General features: G+C 45.7%; 1 protein-coding gene and 1 pseudogene across 6 annotated transcripts in view; both read right to left on the bottom strand.

The window, feature by feature from the left end:
- Nucleotides 1-11,375, bottom strand: part of SUSD1 (sushi domain containing 1) — a 150,312-nt gene extending 138,937 nt beyond the window's left edge. For 2 of the 6 annotated variants that reach the window (XM_034967988.3, XM_034967992.3), the window contains exon 1: nucleotides 10,632-11,362. In XM_034967988.3, coding sequence (XP_034823879.2) covers nucleotides 10,632-10,734 — 103 coding nt within the window. In that variant the 5' untranslated portion in view covers nucleotides 10,735-11,362. Of the gene's footprint in view, nucleotides 1-10,631 lie in introns of all 6 variants that reach the window. The other 4 variants (XM_063594266.1, XM_055117250.2, XM_034967991.3 and 1 more) reach the window with 4 other exon arrangements.
- LOC117981783 (large ribosomal subunit protein eL29-like) lies at nucleotides 8,804-9,673 on the bottom strand (annotated as a pseudogene).
- Nucleotides 11,376-22,896: the final 11,521 nt, after the last annotated feature.

Below are 22,896 nucleotides of genomic sequence, written 5' to 3'. Positions count from 1 at the left end.
TTTAAAGTGCATTCAAATCACCTCAGGAGGCTGAGGCAGGGGGGTTGCTTGAGTCCAGGAGTGCAAAGTTACGTAAGCTATGATCATGCCACTGCACTCCAGCCTAGAAAACAGAATGAGATCTTGTTTCTAAAAAAAAAAAAAAGAAAACTCATATATCCCATAAATATACACACCTACTATGTAACCATAAAGGTAAAAAAAAATACATACATACTAAAAAAGAAAAATACAAACAAAACACCTGGGCCAGGCACAGTAGCTCATGCCTGTAATCCCAGCACTTTGGGAGGCTGAGGCAGGCGGATCATGAGGTCAAGAGATTGAGATCATCCTGGCTAACACAGTGAAACCCCGTCTCTACTAAAAATACAAAAAATTAGCCGGGTGTGGTGGCCGGTGCCTGTAGTCCCAGTTACTTGGGAGGCTGAGGCAGAAGAATCACTTGAAGCCGGGAGGCGGAGGTTGCAGTGAGCCGAGATTGCACCACTACACTCCAGCCTAGGCGACAGAGCGAAACTCAGTCTCAAAAACAAAACAAAACAAACAAACAAAAAAATACCTGGGGATCTTAACCTTTGTTAAACTGCAGGCCCCAATTCAGTTGGTCTGGGGAGGAGCCCTATATTTTGGATTTCTAAGAAGCTCACAGGTGGATCACATTTTGAGTAGCAGAGGATAAAGAGCCCCCCGAAAGTCCTTTCTCCCTAAAGTTCTGACATTTCCTTCTTTTTTATTTTTAACTTTAACTTTTGTGAGTACATAGCTGTTTATATTTATGGGGTACCTGAGATGTTTTGATGCAGGCATGCAATGCGTAGTAATCATGTATTGTAAAATGGGATATCCATCCCTTTCAGTATTTATCCTCTGTATTACAAACAATAGTCATAGTCTTTTAGTTATTTTAAAATATACAATTAAATTATTATTAACTATAGTAACCCTGTTGTGGTGTTGTGCTATCAAATACTAGGTCTTTGACACTTTTTTTTTTTTTTTTTGAGACAAGGTCTCGCTCTGTCCCCCAGGCTGGAGAGCATTGGCACGATCACAGCTCACTGCAACCTCTGCCTTCCAGGCTCAAGCGATTCTTGTGTCTCAGCCTCCTGAGTAGCTGGAACCACAGGTGTGCACCACCACACCCGGCTAATTTTTTTATTTTTAGCTGAGATGAGTTTTCACCATGTTGGCCAGGCTGGTCTTGAACTCCTGACCTCAAGCAATCCACCCACCTCGGCCTCCCAAAGTCCTGGGATTACAAGTGTGAGCTACCACACCTGGCATACACTTCATTCTTAGGGTACCTGTTTTAATGACCCATTAAGAATCATTTATTTAGATGAGATACACACATCAAAAAGAAAGGAAAGAGAGAGAGAAAAAGAAAGAAAGAAAGAGAGAGAGAAAGAAAGAAAGAGAGAGAAAGAAAGAGAAGGAAGGAAGAAAGAAAGAAAGAAAGAAAGAAAAAAAGAAAGAAAGAAAGAAAGAAAGAAAGAAAGAAAAAATAATTTAGCATAAGTATAACCCCAAAGACAGTAGCTGGCATGCAGTAGAATTTGGCTCAATACATGTTTGTTCCCCACACCAGCAAAAAAACCTAAGATGGGTTCCAGGCTGCCAAGGCTTCTCAGACTATCTGCAGATGAGAAGGTGGTTTCCAAAGAAATACAGGCAGGGGTGCTTATTATTCAGCCGTGATTAGCCTATTCTGCAGGACTTTGCGGGACAACTCTCTGACCACATGGGTCCACTGTTCCACAGCCTGAGGCTCAGTTAAGAATCACCTGGAGACGGAGTGACTAACTCATGCTAGTTTTAATACAAAAAGTCCTGTGTCCCAGGAAACCCCTCAGTTCTGTGCAAACCAAGACAGCTGGTCATGCTTCCTGGCGATCCTGTTAAAACACAGTGTCCCCAAAGATTCTGATTCAGTAGGGGAGAGGCAGGGCCTGAGAATCTGCATTTCTAAACTGCTCCCAGGTGGACCACACAGAGAGGAACACTGCCAGACTAGCTGAACCTCAACCTCAGGGACTGGAGTCAGAATCCTGGGGAAAGAAAAGGCAATACTGAAAGAAGTCTTTCACCAAGTCTCAACTGCCGCATAGCACAGCTGTGGGGCAAATGTAATAGAATAACCCAAGGGAGAGGAATTCTCCAGGCCAGAGAAAGATCACTAGGGCTTTGCTAGGATCTCAGGGAGAACTGGGTCGGGGGCACTTGGTACCCACGTCAAGGATGGCTTAGTTCTGTCGTCAGCATACTCAGGGCCTGAAAGCAGAGAGGTGGTTGCCATGTAGTAACCGAGGGAATGACTGCAGAGGTGAGGGACCCCGAGGGACGTCTAGAATTACTGGCAGAGAAATAGGAAAGTTGAAGAACCCAAAATCTAAAAGGAGAGAAAACCTGACAAGTGTTCTTTGTTACTATTACCACATCCCCCGGCTAAGGCTGCTGAGCTAGCTTCACTACCCGTCCCAGCTCTGCAGTGACTACCCCAGCTAAAACTGCACCTAACAATGAGAGGGTGAGACAGGTTTTGGTGTCTCAACCAGAGTCAGGGTTGGAGTCCTGATCCTTAATTATGTGATTTTAGCAAGTTAAACTGTCAGTTCTCCAAATTTTTTTTTGTCTCCCTCTTTCACCCAGGCTGGAGTGCAGTGGCACAATCATGGTTCACTGCAGCCTCGACCTCCCAGGCTCAGGCGAGTCTCCCATCTCAGCCTCCCGAGTAGCTGGGACCACAGGCATGCACCACCACGCCCAGCTAATTTTTTATTATTATTATTTTATAGACACGGGATCTCCCTATGTTGCCCAGACTGGTCTCTAACTCCTGGGCTCAATCAGTATTCCTGCTACAGTCTCCCAAAGTGCTGGGATCACAGGCATGAGCCACTGTGCCCAGCCAGGTCTCTCATTTTAATCCATGAGATGAACATGTTGTGGTCTAGATTAAATGAGAAATATAAATGCTGTATGAAGTGTAAAGCAACATGCAAATATGAGACAATTGACATGAATATTTATATCCATTTCCACAGATTTTGTTATTATTGTTAGAAACAGTCTGCAAGATGCAGTGCCTGGTATTTGGCATGGTGGTTACAAGCGCTTGGGTTAGTTACGATCCTAGCTATGCCACTTACTAGCTATGTAATCCTTGGAGATCTCTGTGCCTCAGTTTCCTGTAAATCTGTAAAATCAGAAGAATAATAAACCTACTTTATATGGTTGTTGTGAGGATTCAAAAGTAAATGAGTGTATATTAGTCTTTCTTCATGATGCTGATAAAGACATACCCGAGACTGGGTAATTTACAAAGAAAACGAGGTTTAATGGACTTACAGTTCCAAGTGGCTGGGGAAGCCTCACAATCATGGCAGAAGGCAAAAGGCATGTGTTACACAGCAGCAGCAGGAGAGAATGAGGGACAAGTGAAAGGAGAAACCCCTGATAAAACCATCAGATCTTGTGAGACTTATTCACTACCACGAGAACAGTATGGGGGAAACCTCCCCCATGATTGAATCATCTCTCCCTGGGTCCCTCTCACAACACATAGGAATTATGGGAGCTACAATTCAAGTTGAGATTTGGGTAGGGACACAGCCAAACCATATCAATGAGTTAATACATGAAAAGCAATTAAAATGTGTCAGACATTGTTATAACCAACCATTCAACAACTCTTTGTTAATGAATAAAAGAAGGTACTAACACTGGTGGTTGGCTAGCCAACTCCCAATTACACCAATGGGAAGAGTGACGGAGAAATGCACTGATGCAAAAATCAAGAGCAGTATCTTTGTGCATTCAGGTGTCTACCCATTGATGGGCTGATATCCCAGAAACCATAATATTCAAATTTACATAATCACTCCCTGTCTTCGCCACATCCTCCCAGCCTTCTGGGTAACAGCTGACTCAGAAGTTGAAAGTTCAGCTCCTCACCTTTTCAGCCCTGCTCACCTGTCCTTCCTCTCCACTGCAACCAAGTAAAGCTGCAACTCAGGATGGGAGGGAGGCTGCCAGCTTCTGAGAACCACTCTCACTCTTTACTTCAATACACGAGCAACAACTTCAGTGTACTTCTGAGACATTAGCTGATGGACTTTAATAGTACAGTAAAGAGATGTTCACAGTCAAGGGAAGAAGGTAGTTTAAAAGCACAAATGCAGGCCAAGCACAATGGCTCACACCTGTAATTCCAGCATTTTGGGAGATTGAGATGGGAAGATCACTTGCACCCAGGAGTTCATGACTAGCCTGGCCAAAAATCTAGACCCCATCTCTAAAAACCCAACAGCAACAATAACAAAAAAGCACAAATGCAGTACTTAAATTTTAAATCTGCTTTTAACCTAACCCTCAACCATTCACAGTCAGACCAAACAAATCCAGCACAACCTTCCTGAGATTCTGTCTGTCAAATTTGGAAAGACAGATCAAACAACGGGAGGAAATAAGCCAATGGGGCCCAAAACTCAGGAAGAAAAAGCATTCCCAAGTGGTCTCTAACACTACATAAAATTGCATTGCTCTTAAGAGATTGCACCAAATTCCAGAGGTGGAAGGAATCTGAGAAATCTCAAGTTCTCTCCTTTCCAACATCCCTGACAAAAAAAAAATCCAGAAATGAAAACATAGACTCTGCTTTTAAATCCCTCCAAGACAGAGAGCACTCTACTCTCTCCAGCAATGTAATATTTGCAGGGCTATTCAAATTGTCATATATTTCCCACACCCACCCAAATTTAGGACTGACATTCTCCATCAAGAACTCTCACTTGGGCTGGTCCAAAGGTAGTGAGTTATCTCAATTGATTGTGGACAGTCAGTTACAGATCAAACTTCTCATTCTACTCTTTCCCCCTTCTCACTACTGTACTTGACTAGTCAAAAAAAAAAAAAAAAATCAAAAAACAAACAACAAAAAAAGAACTCTCAACCTTTCCTCATAAAAAATGGCTCATACGACCCAATCCTGTTCACTTTCTGGTGTGACCAAGATCAACCAGCAGTGGGGCCCCCACACCTGGCCTCAGGACCAGAAACCAACCCACACTGAGTGCCATTCATTTACGCCACACCCTACGGTTCACGTCGGGCAGTCACTCACTTAACCCCTACCGGTTCTTTTCACACCTGTCTCATACCTGATTCATTCTCCAGAAGGGTGTACCTTTTTTTTTTTTTTGAGATGGAGTTTCACTCTTGTTGCCCAGGCTGGAGTACAATAGCACAATCTCGGCTCACTGCAACCTCCACCTCCCGGGTTCAGGCTATTCTCCTGTCTCAGCCTCCTGAGTAGCTGGGATTACAGGTGTGGGCCACCATGCCCCGCTAATTTTTGCATTTTTAGTAGAGATGGGGTTTCTCCATGTTGGTCAGGCTGGTCTCAAACTCCTGACCTCAGGTGATCCATCCGCCCCAGTCTCCCAAAGTGCTGGGATTATAGGTGTGAGCCACCACGCCAAGCTGAGTGTATCCTTTTTCTTAATCTTTGCAGTTCATTTTCCCTCTCTCTTCTGCAGAGCTGAGGCCAACAGACTACTTGTGATTTTGAGCTACAGAGACCTAGCATCCCATTTTAGGATTTGACCAGAAGACCAAGAATACACCCAGGACCAAGTCTCTGGAGGTGGAAGACAGGCCATGGTGGGCATCTTCATCAACTCTAATCCTGCACCCTTTATTTTAAGTAACTTTAAATCACTCCAAAACAATCCACTCACTCTATTTCTCTTCTTTCCTCCTGTGGCTCACCCTGAATAGTGAATGTGCTGCTGTGATTCCTGAAGACAGAGGGAAGATCAAGCATGAAATGCATGATGAGTGAAGTCAGGTGACCTTTGTATACAGCAAGAACAACTTCCTGACCTCCAGCCAGGCCTGAGCCAACAGGCCTGACTCTAGCAACGAATGCCAGAGAAAGGTTAAGAAACAGGACTAACTGGTTCTACCCCTCCTCGCCCATTCCTACCCTCTGGACTCCCCTGGGCCCTGCACCCCACCCAGCCACCAACACCCTCCTGCCATATCAGTTACGCGAAACACACTTTCCTTACACTCAGGTCATCTGACTTCAGCTCAACTGACTTCAGCTCTCCTCCCCAAAACATCTTTGATGCCAATTAATGTCATTCGGCCCATGTTGCCAGTGACAGACTGAATATACAAATGGACAATGGCCAGATCATATATATATATAGAGAGAGAGAGAGAGAGAGCCTTGCTCTGTCACCTAGGCTGGAGTGCAGTGGCATGATCTCGGCTCACTGCAACCTCTGCCTCCCAGGTTCAAGCGGCTCTCCTGCCTCAGCCTCTGGAGTAGCTAGGATTACAAGCGCCCACCACCAGGCCCGGCCAATTTTTTTTGTATTTTTAGTAGAGATGGGGTTTCACCATGTTGGCCAAGCTGGTCTCGAACTCCTGACCCCAAGTGATCCACCCACCTCGGCTTCCCAAAATGTTGGGATTATAGGCGTGAGCCACCGCACCCAGCCCATATATTAAAATAGAAGTCTAACCCACAATCTGCAGCAATCATTCCAGGAACTCTGTAGCAATCAGCCCCAAATGGTCAGGCTTTAATCAGTAACGGCCAGCTACGCTAATTTTTGCCCCCAATTCCAACTTGGGACTAACCAGAAAAGCCAGATATGGCCCTCTCACCAATCACATGGGATGCATGCTGCTAGAAAACTTCTCCAGCTGGGCATACCTGAACCACCACCACCCCCAACGCCCTTCCTTTTTCTACTGTAAAACTTTTCCACCCCCAGCCTATCTTTGAGTCTCTGCCAAATGGAAGTGATGATGGCTGACTCCCTTGTCACAGCAAGTTCTGAATAAATAGCCTTTGCTTATTCTTGTTTGGATGGTATTCATTTATTTGCCTACCAGATTCCTAATACAAGCCACTGTCCCTACCCACAAGGAGCTCTTAGTTTAGTAAACAATCACACGGCAATATGGTATAAGTGAACAACCAAGGCACGGAATATGGTATTACTGGTGCTGTAAAGAGAAGCGGATAGCGGCAACGGACTTCCTAGGAGGAGTGAGGACACCCAGGCTTGCTTTGAAATATGAATAGCACTCATTAAGTAGCCCGCCATGGGAGAAGGCAAACACAGTCCTCTAATCTTCTTCCTCGCCCCCCACTTTCAGAAACTAACCTCCCCAACTTATAGCCCAAGTTTAATTTTTGACCTGCTCCGTCCATTAACTATCTCATTTATTTTTGCTTTTTCAATTTTCCCCTCTCTACTAAATAATACCCCTCAGTCTAAAATATGTTTGAGTCTGTTTTGCATTCTCTAAAAATCTTGGACTGACTTGACCAGCCCAACTGAATGCTACCTTCGTTTTCCTTCTAATTTCTTTAAAGAGTATCTACTCCGAGGCCAGGAGCAGTGGCTTATGCCTGTAATCCCAGCAATTTGGGAGGCTGAGGCGGGCAGATCACTTGAGGTCAGGAGTTTGAGACCAGCCTGGCCAACATGGTGAAACCCCATCTCTACTAAAAATACAAAAATTTGCTAGGTGTGGTGGTGCATATCTGTAATCCCAGCTACTCGGAAAGCTGAGGTAGGAGGATTTCTTGAACCCAGGAGGCAGAGGTTGCAGCAAGCGAGATCATGTCACCGCACTCCATCCAGCCTGGGCGACAGAGTGAGACTGTCTCAAAAAAAAAAAAAAGAGTATCTACTCCGTAAACAAGGTCTCTGCCCTCAACCTAGAGCCCTCACATCTAGCTCTCACCCTCTCTCCTCTACTAGCTCTGGGTCTCCACTGACCAGATCCATCCAATTCAAAGGCTTTTTCTCAATCTCTGCCTCTCGGCTTCCCGTCTCCTAGTTTCCTTGACTAAATGAGCCTAGTCTTTCTCCATCCTACCCAGATGCTGCTTCTTCCTTCTCGACTTGCATCTACCATCTAAACTCCAAGAATCCTCTCCAAGAATCTGTCTTTCATCCTCCCAATCTTGTCAACTTCAAGGTTTCAAGCAACCATCAAGTCTATTGATTTCGTCTCTCCAAATCCATAACAGCACCTCAAATTCAGGATGTCCAAAACAACTAATCATCTTTCTTTCCAAATCTTTCTCCTCCCGTAGAAACATATACCAAGTCACCCAGCCCCCAAGCCTTAGTGTCATCTTTCCCCTTCTGTTCCCTTGCACCTTCATATCTGTTATTAAATCCTTCCTTCCAGTCCATTTCCACCTTACTGTCTACATTCAGTCTGTTTCTGCTGTCATTACTGTGGGTCCAGTCCTCAGAACTTCCAGGCCAGTTATTGCAACAACTTCCTCAATGGGCTTGTCCAAGCCTCCAGTCTTTCCCTACATTGTCCACTGTCAGGAAACCTGCCCTTCATAAAACCAGGTTCTCCAAGGTTGAACATGAAGGGAGAATGTCTACATAAGGAGAGGGGGCTCAACCAGGAAGCCTTGACTTCTGTTTCCCCAAATTCACCCCAAAACCTTTAGTTACAGATGACCTTACGTAGCTACTAGCTGTGTTCAGCCATCTTAGTCTAACAATTCAATGGGATCGCACTGGACAGTTTCCTACCTTAGAGAGATCACAGGAAGATCCTGAAATAGACGCCAAGCATCTACAAGTCCTATGCGCACTGTTCTGGGAGATAGAGCCAAGGAAGGAATCTTAACCAGGGCACCTAATATTACAAAAATGGCCACTCCAGAAGATCAAGCCATTGAAATACCCATCAGGCATGGTAAAAGTCCCAAGCCAAAGAGAATGGGGGTGGGGGCGGCAGGCAGGATTCTCAACCACAAGTCTCCTTGTATGTCATCACATGGAAATTTCCTTCCACTTCAGGATCAGTGTTTGGTTTTAGTAAGGAAGATGGGGGTTCCTTAGACCCTTCTTCCCCCCGCCTCAAGTTTATTTATACAAATAGCAAAGGAGGACATCAGCCCCATGCAGATAGCAGTCCAAGGGGGACAATCCTTCTGTCCTCACGTTGGCAGACACAGATCTCTACTCTGAAGCCTTTGTAGGGGCCTGAGCTCCTTCGGGAGTCTGAGCTGGAACTGAAGCTGGAGCTGCAGCCTGAGCCTTGGTTTGATCCTTGACCTTGGTCTTTGGCTGGCACAGCCTGAGCCCCTTGGCAATGAGGGCATGAGCACATTTCCCAAGCTTGAGGTGGGCAACGTAGGCAAGAGCTGACACCCTTTGGAATCTTGGGCTTAACCTCCTTGGGGTTTATGAGGGCAAGGCCTCAGCACGTGCACTCATGGCCTTGGCACTGTCGCCCTGCATCTGCTTTAGGCCCTTCTTATTGTGCTTCTTGGCAAAGCGCGTGTTTGTCAGGAACTTGGGGTCCACCCCTTTAAAAGATTCGTATCTTTGTGATCCGGGTTTCATGATGCCGTTTCTGTGCCATTTTCGGGACTGGTTGTGTGTGGTGTGGTGCTTGGATTTGGCCATGTCTGCACTGTAACCTGTGGCTCCCGAAGCGCCTAGAACTGGCTAGACCCACTTTTCTTGTCACTCCTTGAAACAGCTTCCAGTGGCTTCCAGGCACAGCTAAGTCCAAAGGCCTAGGTCTGCCAATCAAGGCACTCTGCCCTCTGCCTCTGGTGCCTCCGTGTGCTTCCTTCCCTTCTCCCCCGGGCCTGAATTCTGAAGGAATTCATTCATTCTACACTCATTTGTGGAGAGGTGACAGTGCCTTCTGCTATGAGCTGGGATACCTTTTCCACATTTTCCCATATCCAAATATGACCAATCATTGATGGCCCAGCTCAAGGGTCACCACCGATTCCCCTTTCCCTGCCCTCACCACCCACACCTTCTCATGACACTCATGCCATTCTGCCTTGTATTACAGTTATGTGGACGAATGTCACCTCCCCTGCGTGTCTGAATCCTCTGTGTAATTCCTACTCAGCTCAACACTGCATTTTGCAGAGGAGGAAAAACAACTCCCTCGATTGCTTGGAAATAGAACATTTGCTGGTCTAAATCCTCCAGACAATGAGCTCCACGAGGGCCCGCACTGCCCGCCCTCATCGCGCACAGGGAAGCTGTTCAAGGGCCATCTGTTGAATGAATGAGTGAATTAATGGCTTCATTCCTGTACTCTTCCTTACGCGTCTTTCTCACCATATTTAGCATCCGGCTCTCTAACAACGTGAAAAAATTAAAAGTGGTAAGAAAATTGCTTCGGGTCAAAAATGTGTCATGCAAAAGCCACCGCAGAGCCGGAAGCGTGACAGCGCCGCAGAACGCCCTGGCCTCCCCGCCCTTCCCCGGGCGCCGCCCTGCCCGGGTCTGCGCTCGCGCCCAGCCCCCACCCCGCCTCCTGGGCAGTGGAGGTCCCTGGGGGCCCGGCCAGGCCGCCTTAAAACCCGCGTCCCCCGGCGTCGCGGGGTCGGGCGGGGGCAGGGAAGCCCGGCGGGGAGCCCCCCGCTTCTCTGAGCTCCTCCTTGCCGATCTCCAACGGCCGGCGCGGGCCCCACCTGCGCCCCACGCCTCGGCACCGCGCCGGCCCGGCCCAGGGGCGGGGAAGCGTCCGTGCGCCCAGAGTCCTCGAGGCCCAGCCGGGGGCCCCGCCGGCCGCCCGTGCCCGTCCCAGCCCGCACTCACCGTCGGGGCCCGGCGCTCCCGCGGCGCCGCGGGCCAGGCCGAGCAGCAGCAACAGCGGCAGCAGGCGGCGAGACGGGCCCGCATCCCAGGGCCCCCGGCCCATGCCGCCGCCGGTCCCTCCCGGCGCGCCCGCGCCTCCTCCCGGGGCCCTCAGGGTGCAGAGATAAGGCTACAGGCGCCGCGGGGAGGGGACCCGCCGGCGGCTTCCGGCGCCGCCGAGGGAAGCGGGGGGCGCTGCGGGGTCCCGGGGAGGCCGCAGAGCGCGGGTCCTTCCTCCTGTCGGGGCCTGGGCTTAGGACACGCCCGTTCCGCGTCCGTCTCTGGCTCCGCACTTGCTGCCCTCTCGCCGCTCACATTCGCAAAGGGGGACAGACACTCATCGGATAATGACACAGCTGGACGCAGAGCCCCGGAGAGTGCTGGGGAGGAAATGTTGCGGGGGATTCAAGCCACTCGAGGGCTCAGGGAGGCACCCCCGGGGAGAGGGGTGAGGGGAGCAAGGGGCGGAAATCTTCCAGGACGTGAAAGGGAGCTGGATGAGGTGACCACAGCGCAAGGCCCAGATGAGAGGTCGGAAGACGCAGACCCAGGCCACCCAGGGGCGACACACTTGACCAGGTGACACCTGGTCACCGGGAGTGAGAGAGAGTAGGGCTGTGATGGAGGGAGGGGCTGGCATCAGTCCCCGCTGCTCTGAGGACACCCGGCTTGGGACGCGCTGATGCCAGCCCCTACCTCCATCACAGCTGTACTCATCCCAAGGGAAGGAGTAAACCAAGACCCAAGGATGAGAAGGACGTTGGGGAGGAATCTAAGCGGGAGTTTGTTGTAGAAATGGGGAATGGGGACCTAGAGTGAGAGCAGAGGTTTGGAGAGGGGCGTTGAGCTGCAGAGGGAAGTTAGCCCTCCTAACCCAAGTGATGGAGGTCACCGCCGGGAAGCTGTCACAGTTTCAAGCAGTGAATGACTTCATCACTGACACATCTCTGTCTGTTCTGTGGCATTGGGATTGGGGTTGGGTTGGGATGTGGAAGGCAAAGAGTCCAGCCCGGAGTTGCTGCAGGAATCAGGCAATAGAAGACATGTCCTGGCCCGGTGCAGTGGCTCACGCCTGTAATCCCAACACTTTGGGAGGTCGAGGCGGGTGGATCACTTGAGGTCAGGAGCTCGATACCAGCCTGGCCAACTTGGTGAAACCCCGTCTCTACTGAAAAAAAAAAAAATTAGGTGGGCACGGTGGCAGGCACCTGTAATCCCAGCTACTCGGAAAGCTGAGGCGAGAGAATTGCTTGAACCCAGGAGGCGGAGGTTGAAGTGAGCCGAGCTCGCAGCACTGCACTCCGGACTGGGCGACAGAGTGAGATTCCATAGATAGATAGATAGATAGATAGATAGATAGATAGATAGATAGATAGATAGATAGATAGATAGATAGACAGACAGACAGACAGACAGACTGGGCGACAGAGTGAGACTCCATAGATAGATAGATAGACAGACAGACAGACAGACTGACTGACAGACAGACAGAGATAGAGATAGATGTGTCCTGCAGCTGGGCATTGACAAATGAGTGTGAAGAGGGCAGTGTGTAAGAGTGGAATCCACTAGGTTTTATGACTAGTGGGGGAGAAGGAAATAAATAAGATCCGGTTTGAAGGCTTTGAGCTTGTGATGTCTGTGGGAGCGCAGCCGAGAGCAGGCACCCCACTACTTCACCCCATATCCTCACTTGTTTACTCTCTGCCATGAGCCTGCCCTAAATCTCACCACTTTCAAACACACCCATATAAGGGCTAAAGTTGTGGAGTCTTAACAAGTAGTTAAAAATCAACTTCAAGCTGGGTGAAGTGTGGCATGCCTGTAGTCCCAGCTACTAAAGAGGCTGAAGGGCAGGAGAATTGCTTGAGTCCAGGAATTCAAGGCCCACGTGGGCAATACAGTGAGACCCCCTCTCTTAAAAAAACAAACAAACAAAAACAAACAAAGAAAAAGCTCATCTTCCTAGGCTCTTTTTTCCTCTTGGGGAGACAAGGTCTTGTTCTGTTGCCCAGGCTGGAGTGCACAGCTCACCACAGCCTCAACCTCTTGGGCTCAGGTAGTCCACTAGCCTCAACTTCCCAGTAGCTGGGACTACAGGGGCGCAGCATCATGCCTGGCTCATTTAAAAAATTTTTTTTGTAGAGGCAGGATCTGGCTATGTTGCCCAGGCTGGTCTCCAACTCCTTGGCTCAAGCAATCCTCCCACCTTGGTCTCCCAAAGTGCTGGGATTACAGGAGTGAGCCACTGCATCTGGCCTCACAAGCTCTTTTCTTAGCAGGCTTTCTTGAAAATTATTTTTGATCAACAAAGACAGGCACCTGTTTGGGGAGCAATAGATGGATGGTGTGTCTCTATTATTTAGACAAATTTTTTAAGTTCAGCTCTCCATAAACTTCAAACTTGGAAATCATGTCATTGTTTCAACAAATATATCATTCACTTAAGATTTTTAACCAGCCTATACCACTTCATCCCCACTGTGGCCCCTTGCAAAATAAATAAACTTAAGTATATATGTATATACATTTTTTATTGTTAATGTCAGGAAAAATTGTCCAAAACTTGGAAATGGGCAAAAGAGATTACTGGGTATCCTTTCAGTGGGGTGCTGGGTGCACCATCGCTGGACTTCCTATTGACTAGGCTATTTTGCAGCACTAGAGGGCTAGAAGTTAACTTGCAGAAAACTGATGATAATGTAAAAGATTTATGTCCATAGCAGTGAAAATGAATGTTTTCCAAGAGAAATATAAGTGATCAGTCCTTTCTGCCAGAAAATAAATAAGTTAAACCCACTAATTTCATTTTGTCCTATATGATACTAACTAGTTAACCAGTTTGGCACCTATTAGCAAATTCATGTGATCATTCCTGATGTCGGATTTTCCTTTGAACCTTAACATCTTGCTAGTTCTCCTTTGAGATCAACAACTTACTGAGTCCTCCATTAATCAATTGAATAGAATCTTAGATACGTTTTCATCTTATAGTTGCATAAGTCATGTTTTCAACTTTTTGAAAATTATATTTCAGGACAATCCATCTTACTCTATATTCCACATTAGATTGCTTGACTTTCATCAATTCTTTTCATTGGCTCATTTTTAAATTTCAAATACATATTTTTGGTTAAAACAATACTTCTTACTCAATGGTGAGTTCATTGGATCACATAATGAAAAATTATCTCCTCATCCAACAGTATTTGTCACAAGAATTAAAACAGAATCTTGAACCAGTGTTAAGTTTGGAGGAACAGTGGGATTATTGCTGACAAAGTATTTGATTTAAGAAAAATGTTCTTTCAAGAGAGCATGGTTAATATACCAGCATTTTCTAAAAAAGAACTTGAAAGAAGCTTTCTTCTCCTTCTCCCTCTCCTCCATTTCCTCCTCATTCTTCTTCTTCTTCTTTCTTTGAGACGGGAGGATCTCACTGTGTCACCCAGGGTGGAGTTCAGTGGTGCAATCATGGCTCACTGCAGCCTTGACCTCCCAAGCTCAAGCGATCCCTCCACCTCAACCTCCCAAGTGGCTGGGACTACAAGCACATGCCACCATGCCCAGCTAATTTTTTAAAGAAAATGTAGAGACAGGGTCTTGCTGTGTTGCCCAGGCTAGTCTTGAACTATTGGCCTCAAGGGATCCTCCAGCTTCAGCCTCCCAAAGTTCTGGGATTGCAGTTGTGAGCCACTATGCCTGGCTGAGACTTAGTGTTTAGTGGGTATCGACTTTCAGTTTTGCAAGATGAAAACAGTTCTGTGGATGGATAGTGGTGGTGATTGCACAACAATGTGAATGGACCTAACACTGAACTGTACACTTAAAAATGTTTGTTTGTTTGTTTGTTTTTGAGACAGAGTCTCACTCTTGTTGCCCAAGCTGGAGGCCAATGGCATTATCTCGGCTCACTGCAACCTCTGCCTCCCGAGTTCAAGCGATTCTCCTGCCTCAGCCTCCCAAGTAGCTGGGATTCCAAGCACATGCCACCACGCCTAGCTAATTTTGTACTTTTAGTAGAGACGGGGTTTCACCATGTTGGTCAGGCTGTTCTCAAACTCCTGACCTCAAATGATCCACCCACCTCAGCCTCCCAAAGTGCTGGGATTATAGGCATAAGCCACCACACCCAGCCTTAAAAATGTTTAAAATTGGCTGGACGCAGTGGCTCACACCTGTAATCCCAGCACTTTGGGAGGCCGAGGCAGGTGGATCACGACGTCAGGAGATCGAGACCATCCTGGCTAACACGGTGAAACCCCGTCTCTACTAAAAATATAAAAAAGTAGCTAGGCGTGGTGGCAGGCGCCTGTAGTCCCAGCTACTCTGGGGCTGAGGCAGGAGAATGGCGAGAACCCGGGAGGCAGAGGTTGCAGTGAGCCGAGATCGCGCCACTGCACTCCAGCCTGGGTGACAGAGCGAGACTCCATCTCAAAAAAAAAAAAAAAAAAGTTTAAAATTGTTTTTAAAAATTCAATGACAAAAAACGTTTATGCCCATTTTTATTTTTATTTTATCAAATAGGCAAATATTAAGGACTTTCCAAATTAGTTTTGGTTCTGGCAAATCTATATGGGATCAGGTTTACAAGAAAGATATCTTGGAAAGCCCCATTTTTCCCAATATTCCTGAGACATAAGTGAATGGGATTTCGGGAGAGCTCTGAGAGGACTCTGGGGAGCCATGGGTATGGGAAGACGGAGGGCAGGCGAAAAATTTCATTCTGAACACTGGTTCAGTATCTCTAGGGAGATTTTCCCCAAAGCTGCTCTTCTCAGTGTCGGATTCCAGTGTGAAGAGGTTTGGGGTTTGTCCAGTGGGTTCCGATCTGGCTACAAGGCCAGAAGGAGAATCGAGGAGGGAGACTGGACACTAAATATCCTGGGACTCTCCTGGAAAAAAATCCATTCTTGCTTACCACACTCCTGACCATAAATGATTACAGAGACTGCTTTGGGACAGCTCCTGGCAGGCTTGCAAATTGTTATTTTTGTTTTTAATTTAATTTATTTATTTAGAGACAGAGTCTTGCTCTGTTGCCCAGGCTGGAGTGCAGCGGCGTGATCATAGCTCACTGCAACTTTCAACTTCTGGGCAAAAGCAATCCTCCCTCCCCAGCCTCCCATAAATTGTAAATAAATTGTTTATATGTGGGTATTTTAGGAATGGCTTGAATATCTAATTGTAATGAGTTTAATATACTCTGGGGTTGCACTTACTGCCTGAAGTTTGCATTAACAGAAATAATTTAAATATTTGAAGCCTTTGAAGTATATTGGCTGAAAACTTGTGTGTTTGAAACAAAGTAACAGTCCCTCTGTAACAGTCTGCTCCACCCCCACCACATCTAACCCTGGCTGACTCGACATCTGTGAAAACCCCAAGGCCACCTTCAAAGAAGCCACATTACCCCTCCCAGAATGGAGTCATCATCTCAAGCAGATTTGTAAAGGCTGATAAGAGGGACCTGTCCCTCTGGAGAAATGCCCTTCTGATGAAGTCTCTAACTCAAACAAAGGCCAACTTCTCATTTTTTGAAGCTTAATGACTCTCAGATACTTTGCTGCTATTGGAGAAACAGTAGGATTACTCTGCCTTCTCCAGCATACCTCTCCCTCCCTTCAGACACACACATACATCAAACACCCTACCTGGAGTTAGTGTGTAGACCTTGGGCAACAAGTACACTATTGTCTGCTGCACGTGGCTGTGCTACAACCAATGTGTAATTTACCCAAAACGCTAGTATTCTCAGAAAAGCAAAACAAGCATGGGTGGAAAGGGACAGCTCAGCTTAGGGGACAAGTCCTGGACTCCCTATTTTTACAATAGTGCTCTCTCTCCTCACTGTAATGGACTCAAGAGACCCTGTGATCCCCCCAGCAGAAGCTGGGGCAGCAGCAAGATTTAGATTTGGACTTGGATTTGGGAGCAAACTTCAGACACTGCAACAGACAAGTTCAAGGAGCAGCAGGCTTAGTATTCACCTATCCTCCCCCGACCTCAGGTGGTGGAGACAACACCAAGTGAGACAGGCTCTGTCACCCAGTCTCTCTGTCTCTGTCACACACACACACACACACACACACACACACACACACACAGCACAGCATCACCTTCCTCACTTGCAAAAGCCTCAGCTGTTGGTGTTTTTATTCCACAAACCCTGAAAGGAAGCCTGCTGACAGCCCATTTCCGGACCCAGGATCAGCAACCCACAGCCCTAAGGAGAAGCAGGCCAGGCAGTGGGGACCAAATCAGCAATGAGCAGCACAGTCGCTGAGGAAGCCACAACAGCTGTGAAGGCGGATGGTTCCAGACCTTCACTGATAGAGAGACCAGCTCACAGTGAAGACCCGTATGATCGACCTGGGCAAATAGTGCAATCTTCAAAACAGAAATACTTTACTCAATTATTTTGCAATGGACTTAGCTACAAGCTCTATTGGTTTCTTTGCTCGCCACTGTTTTTCATGTCCTATGTCTTCCTCTTTTCCCACTTCTCCTCCTCCTTCACCTTCTTTGGGGACGTCTTTGAGTATCTGTTTCAGAAAGTATTCCTGGGTGGTAAACTTCGAATCTTTGCAAGTCCAAATACATATTGATTTTGCCCTCATAATTTTTTTTTTTTTTGGAGACAGGGTCTTGTTCTGTCGCCCAAGCTGGAGTGCAGTGGCCCAATCTTGGCTCACTGCAACCCCCGTCTCCTGGGTTCAAGCGATTCTTGTGCCTCAGCCTCCCAAGTGGCTGGGATTACAGGCATGCGCCATCACATCCAGCTGATTTTTGTATTTTTAATAGAGCCAGGATTTCGCTATGTTGCCCAGGCTGGTCTCAAACTCCTGGCCTCAAGTGATCTGCCTGCCTCGGCCTCCCAAAGTGCTGGGATTACAGGCATGAGCCACCGCACCGAACCCCATAATTTAATTATACATTAACAGAATATAGAATTCTGGATTCAAAATAATTAAGTGATAGGTTAATGTGGTCTAGAATTCCAGATTCAGATGGAGTGCTGCAGATGGAGGGTCCCATGCTACTGTGGTTATCAGCCCCTTACAGATGACATGTCATTCTCCTATCATATCTACCAAGCTTTGGGGGATTTTCTCTTTATCCTGGGAATTCAGAAATTTCATGAGGATATAATGTTTCATTATTCTTGCCTAGCACTCAATGGACCCTTTCAATTTGTAGAATTAAGGCTTTCTACAGGAAAGACATTTTTTCTATTAATTATTTGATTCTTTCATTCCCTCAATTATTTCTGTTTATCCCTTCTGGAATGCATGGGAATTTTTTTTTTAATAGAGTCTCACTTTGTTGCCCAGGCTGCCTTCAACCTCCTAACTTCAAGCTATCCTCTCTCCTTGGCCTTCCAAATGCTGGGATTACAGATGTGAGCCACCATGCCTGGCTGGGAATTTTTTAACACTTGCCTCTAGCCTCCATGGCTGTTAGTATTTTTCTTTGACTCTTTACTTTCTTTGCCTTCATTTACTGAATGTGGGAGATTGCCATAACTCAATTTAGTGAACTTTGTGTTCATGAATTTGATCCTTATCCATGCCGTTCTGCTCTTCATTTCATCTGTTGAAATATTTTTATATCAGCAATCATGCTTTTAATTTCTAAGAACTCTGCTTCTTTGTATAGAATGGCTTTTTTTTTTTTCTGTAGTTGTAATGACTTCTGTTTTATCAGGAAGTTGTTCATTTACTTGTTGAGTTTGATGACTCTTCTTCTGCTGGTTTTCCTCAAGTGTTTCATGATTTTTGACTGTCCTTATTTCTACATGAGGGTCTCCTCTGTTATGAATTAACAGTTTATGAGAATGAATCAGATGGTGATATGGTTTAGCTCTGTGTCCCCACCCAAATCTCATCTGCAATTGTAATCCCCACGTGTCCATGTCCAGGAAAGGAAGTGATTGGATTATGGGAGCAGTTTCCCCTATGTTATTCTCATGATAATGAGTGAGTTCTCCTGAGATCTGATGGTTTTATGAGGGTCTCTTCCCTCTTCACTTTCTCTTCTCTTGCCTGCCACCATGTAAGATGTGCCTGCTTCCCCTTCCGCCATGATTGTAGGTTTCCTGAGGTTTCCCCAGATATGTAAAACTGCGAGTCAATTAAACCTCTTTCCTATATAAATTACCCAGTCTAGGTATTTCTTTATGGCAGTATGAAAATGGGGCCAGGCATGGTGGCTCATGCCTGTAATGCCAGCACTTTGGGAGGCTGAGGCGGGCAGATCACTAGCTCAGGAGTTCAAGACCAGCATGGCCAATGTGGTGAAACCCAGTCTCTACTAAAAATACAAAAATTAGCCGGGCATGGTGGCGCCCACCTGTAATCCCAGCTACTCAGGAGGCTGAGGCAGGAGAATTGCTTAAACCTCAGAAGTGGAGGTTGCAGTGAGCCGAGATTGAGCCACTGTACTCCAACCTGGGCAACAGAGCAAGAATCCATCTCAAAAAAAAAAAAAAAAAGAAAAGAAAATGGACTAATACAGGTGAGTTAAAAAAAAAAAAAATGGAATCAATAATTTGGCTATATTTCTCCAGATGAGAATCTCTGCTTTCTTAGGAGTAAATGGAGATTTGTTTACAGTGGTTCTAGCTCCAGTGGTTGTGCAAAGCAGGAGGTAGGAGTGGGGAGATAAAGAGAGTGCATTTGAGACTTCCTTCTTGGTTGCCATACTTTCTCTGGCCCCAGTGCCTTCTCTGGGAGCCTCTTTTGTATCACTATTCTTATCTTATTTGGTAAGCAATAAGCTTCATTTAAAGTTATCACTTGGGCTGGGCATGGTAATCCCAGCATTTTGGGAGGCCAAGGTGGGCAGATCACTTGAGGTCAGGAGTTCAAGACCAGCCTGGCCAACATGGCGAAACCCCGTCTCTACTAAAAATACAAAAAATTAGCCAGGCGTGGTGGCAGGCACCTGTAATCCCAGCTACTCAAGAGGCTGAGGCAAGAGAATCACTGAATCACTCGGATCCAGGAGGTGGTGGTTGCAGTGAGCAGAGATCGTGCTACTACACTCCAGCCTGGGCAATAAGAGCAAAACTCCATCTCAAAATAAATAAAATATAAATAAATAAATAAAGTTATCCCTTGGGGAAAAAATTCAGAACTAGCCACTTCTAAAACAGAAAATAGGTGAAGACGTTTGTAGCTCATGAATAAATTACCAGTTCACTATCCTACCGGTTCCTTTTCCCGTCTCTGCTATCTCTGAACCTGAGATAATTCTGGAGTTCTAATGGGAACATGTACTATTTTGGAGATGCTCTCTTTCTGCTTTTATGAGATTGTGGGTGCCTCAGCTCTGTTATGTTTTTATCAGTCTGATCACATCTGCTTTATGTTTTCAGCAAATCTCCTGTTTTGCTGCTCTCATAATACCATGCCTGGATTTCCAGTACTGCTTTCAAGTAATTCTGCTCCCACCCCCGGCCTCCATTAAAAAAAAAATTGAGATGTAACTTTCATGCAATGAAATATACAAATATTAAGTATATAGCTTATAAATTTGTACTTAAACACACACGAAATATCCACCACCCAAGCCAAGAAACAGAGCATTACAAGCTTCTTGGAAGCTCCCTCATATATTTTATCAGTCAGTCCCCCATAAGTAATCAATGTTCCAACCTGTATAATCACCATAGGTTAGTTTTGCCTGCTTTTGAATTTTATGTAAAGTAAATCACTATTTATTTTTTTGCTTGTGACTTTTTATACTCATCATTGTATCTGTAAGAGTTACATCCATGTCGTTATCAGTAGAAGTTTGTTTTCTTCATTTCTGTGTAATAGTCCAATGCAAACATGTATATGCAACAATTTACTTACCCATTCCATTGTGGATGGACATTTGGACAATTGTCCATTTTTAGCTCCAAATAAAACTGCTATGAAACTTCTTGTATTAATACATGTTTTGGGGGGTATGTACAGTGTTTATTCTGCTGGGTAAATATCCAGGATCACAGGATTTATAAATGGTCAGCTTTAGGAGTATTGCCAAACAAATTTCCAAAGCAGCTGCTGTTCACACTTCCATGACTGATGCAGAGAGTTCCAGCAGCTCCATGTCCTTGCCAACATTTGGTTTTGTCAGTCATTTTAATTTTAGCAACTTTGATGTGTGTATAGGGGCCTCTTATTGTGGTTTTATTTTCATTTCATTGTTGAACAAAAATATTAAACACATTTTCTTTTTTTCTTTAGACGGAGTTTCGCTGTTATTGCCCAGGCTGGAGCGCAACGGCGTGATCTCGGCTCACTGCAACTCCAGCTCCTGGGTTCAAGCGATTCTCCTGCCTCAGCCTCCCAAGTAGATGGGATTACAGGCATGTGCCACCATGCCTGGCTAATTTTGTATTTTTAGTAGAGATGGGGTTTCTCCATGTTGGTCAGGTTGGTCTCGAACTCCCGACCTCAGGTGATCCGCCTGCCTTGGCCTCCCAAAGTGCTGGGATTACAGGCATGAGCCACCGCGCCCAGCCATTAAACACATTTGTTTATTGGCCATTTTGAAATCCTCTTTTAAGACATGCTATCACATATTTTGTCCATTTTGTAAAATTGGGTTATCTTTTTCTCATTGATCTATTGGAGTTTGCTTATATTCTGGATTTAAGTCACTTGTCAGACATATGTATTCCAAATACCTTCTCCAAGCGTATGACTTGCCTTTTCACTCTCTTAATGATGTCATCTGATGAATAAACTTAACTTTAAAGAAGGTAATTTATCAATGTTTTCTTCTATGGTTAGTGCTTTTGTGTTCTGTTTAAGAAATTTTTGCCTATTTGGCGATCATGAAGTTATTCTGTTTTCTTCTAGAGTAAACTTGTAGAACTTCTTATTTTACTTTTCACACTTAGCTCTAAAATTCATCTGGAATTAATTTTTATGTATAGTGTGAAGTTCATTTTTCCCCATGTGGATATCCAATTGTTACAGCATCATTTATTGAAAATACCCCTCTCCCTGCCACCCAAGAATTGCAGAGGAGTCTTCATTATGAATCAGGGGATTGGGTATGTGTGGAGTCTGCTGCTAAACTCTATTCAATTCCATTGACCAATTTGTCTATCCTTGCTTTAATACCACTGTCTTAAGTACTGTTGCTTTATTGTAATTCATATCTGGTAGTGAAAATCTTCTGGTTTTATTTTTCTTCAATAGTATCTTGGTTACATTTTTAGCATTTTCCATTTTTACATTATATATATAAAATGTAGGCTGAGCCATGATAATCACTTGAACCTGGGAGGTGGAGGTTGCAGTGAGCTGGGATTGTGCCACTACACTCCAGCCTGGGCCACAGAGTGGGACTCCATCTCAAAAAAAAAAAAAAAAAAAGATCTCCAGCATGGCACACAAGACCCTTTATAATCAGGTCTCTGCTCATGTCTCCATATACATTTCTACTTCCAAAGTCCCCTATATGTCACATTTAGCACTTACTACGTGTATTAAACTGTCACTTACTTGTCTGTCTTGTCAGTCTTTCCCATTAACTTATAAGTTTTGCAAGGACCTGGAGTGTACCACATTCACCAGCTATCATTGCATCTGGGCAAAATTCCTGGTACCTAGTAAGTGTTCTACATATTTGGGGAAGGAAGGAAAAATTGGAATTGATCACTGTCAGCTCTGGGTTGCCAGTGGGTATTAATATTCAGCTCACCTGTGCATCTTTGGAACAAGCTAGGGTAGAAAATCTTCAAATTAGTCATCCCCCTACATGTCTTATTTCCTGTTCATTCAAAGGCTTGATTCCTGGATCATATATCCCCAGGTGACTGTCTCCCACACTGACTGTCTCCAGGGCTCCAATGATGCTTCACATTGTACCCACTTGCTCACATGGTTGTTTAAACATGGAGGCTGGGCACGGTGGCTGACTCCTGTAATCCCAACACTTTGGGAAGCCAAGGAGGGTGGATCACCTGAGGTCAGGAGTTTGAGAACAGCTTGGCCAACATGGTGAAACCCTGTATCTACTAAAAATACAAAAAATTAGCGAGGCATGGTGGTGTGCACCTGTAGTCCCAGCTACTTGGGAGGCTGAGGCAGAAGAATTGTTTGAACCCAGGAGGTGGAGGTTGCAGTGAGCCGAGATCGCGCCACTGCACTCCAGCCTGGGCAACAAGAGCAAAGCTCCATTTCAAAATAAAAATAAAAATACATAAAAATAGATATGAGTG

The sequence above is a fragment of the Pan paniscus genome, chromosome 11 (assembly GCF_029289425.2).
Source record: "Pan paniscus chromosome 11, NHGRI_mPanPan1-v2.0_pri, whole genome shotgun sequence".
NCBI classification, from domain to species: Eukaryota; Metazoa; Chordata; class Mammalia; order Primates; family Hominidae; genus Pan; species Pan paniscus.
The sequence above is the reverse complement of the archived record's forward strand: the minus strand, read 5'-3'. Positions and strand labels throughout refer to the sequence as shown.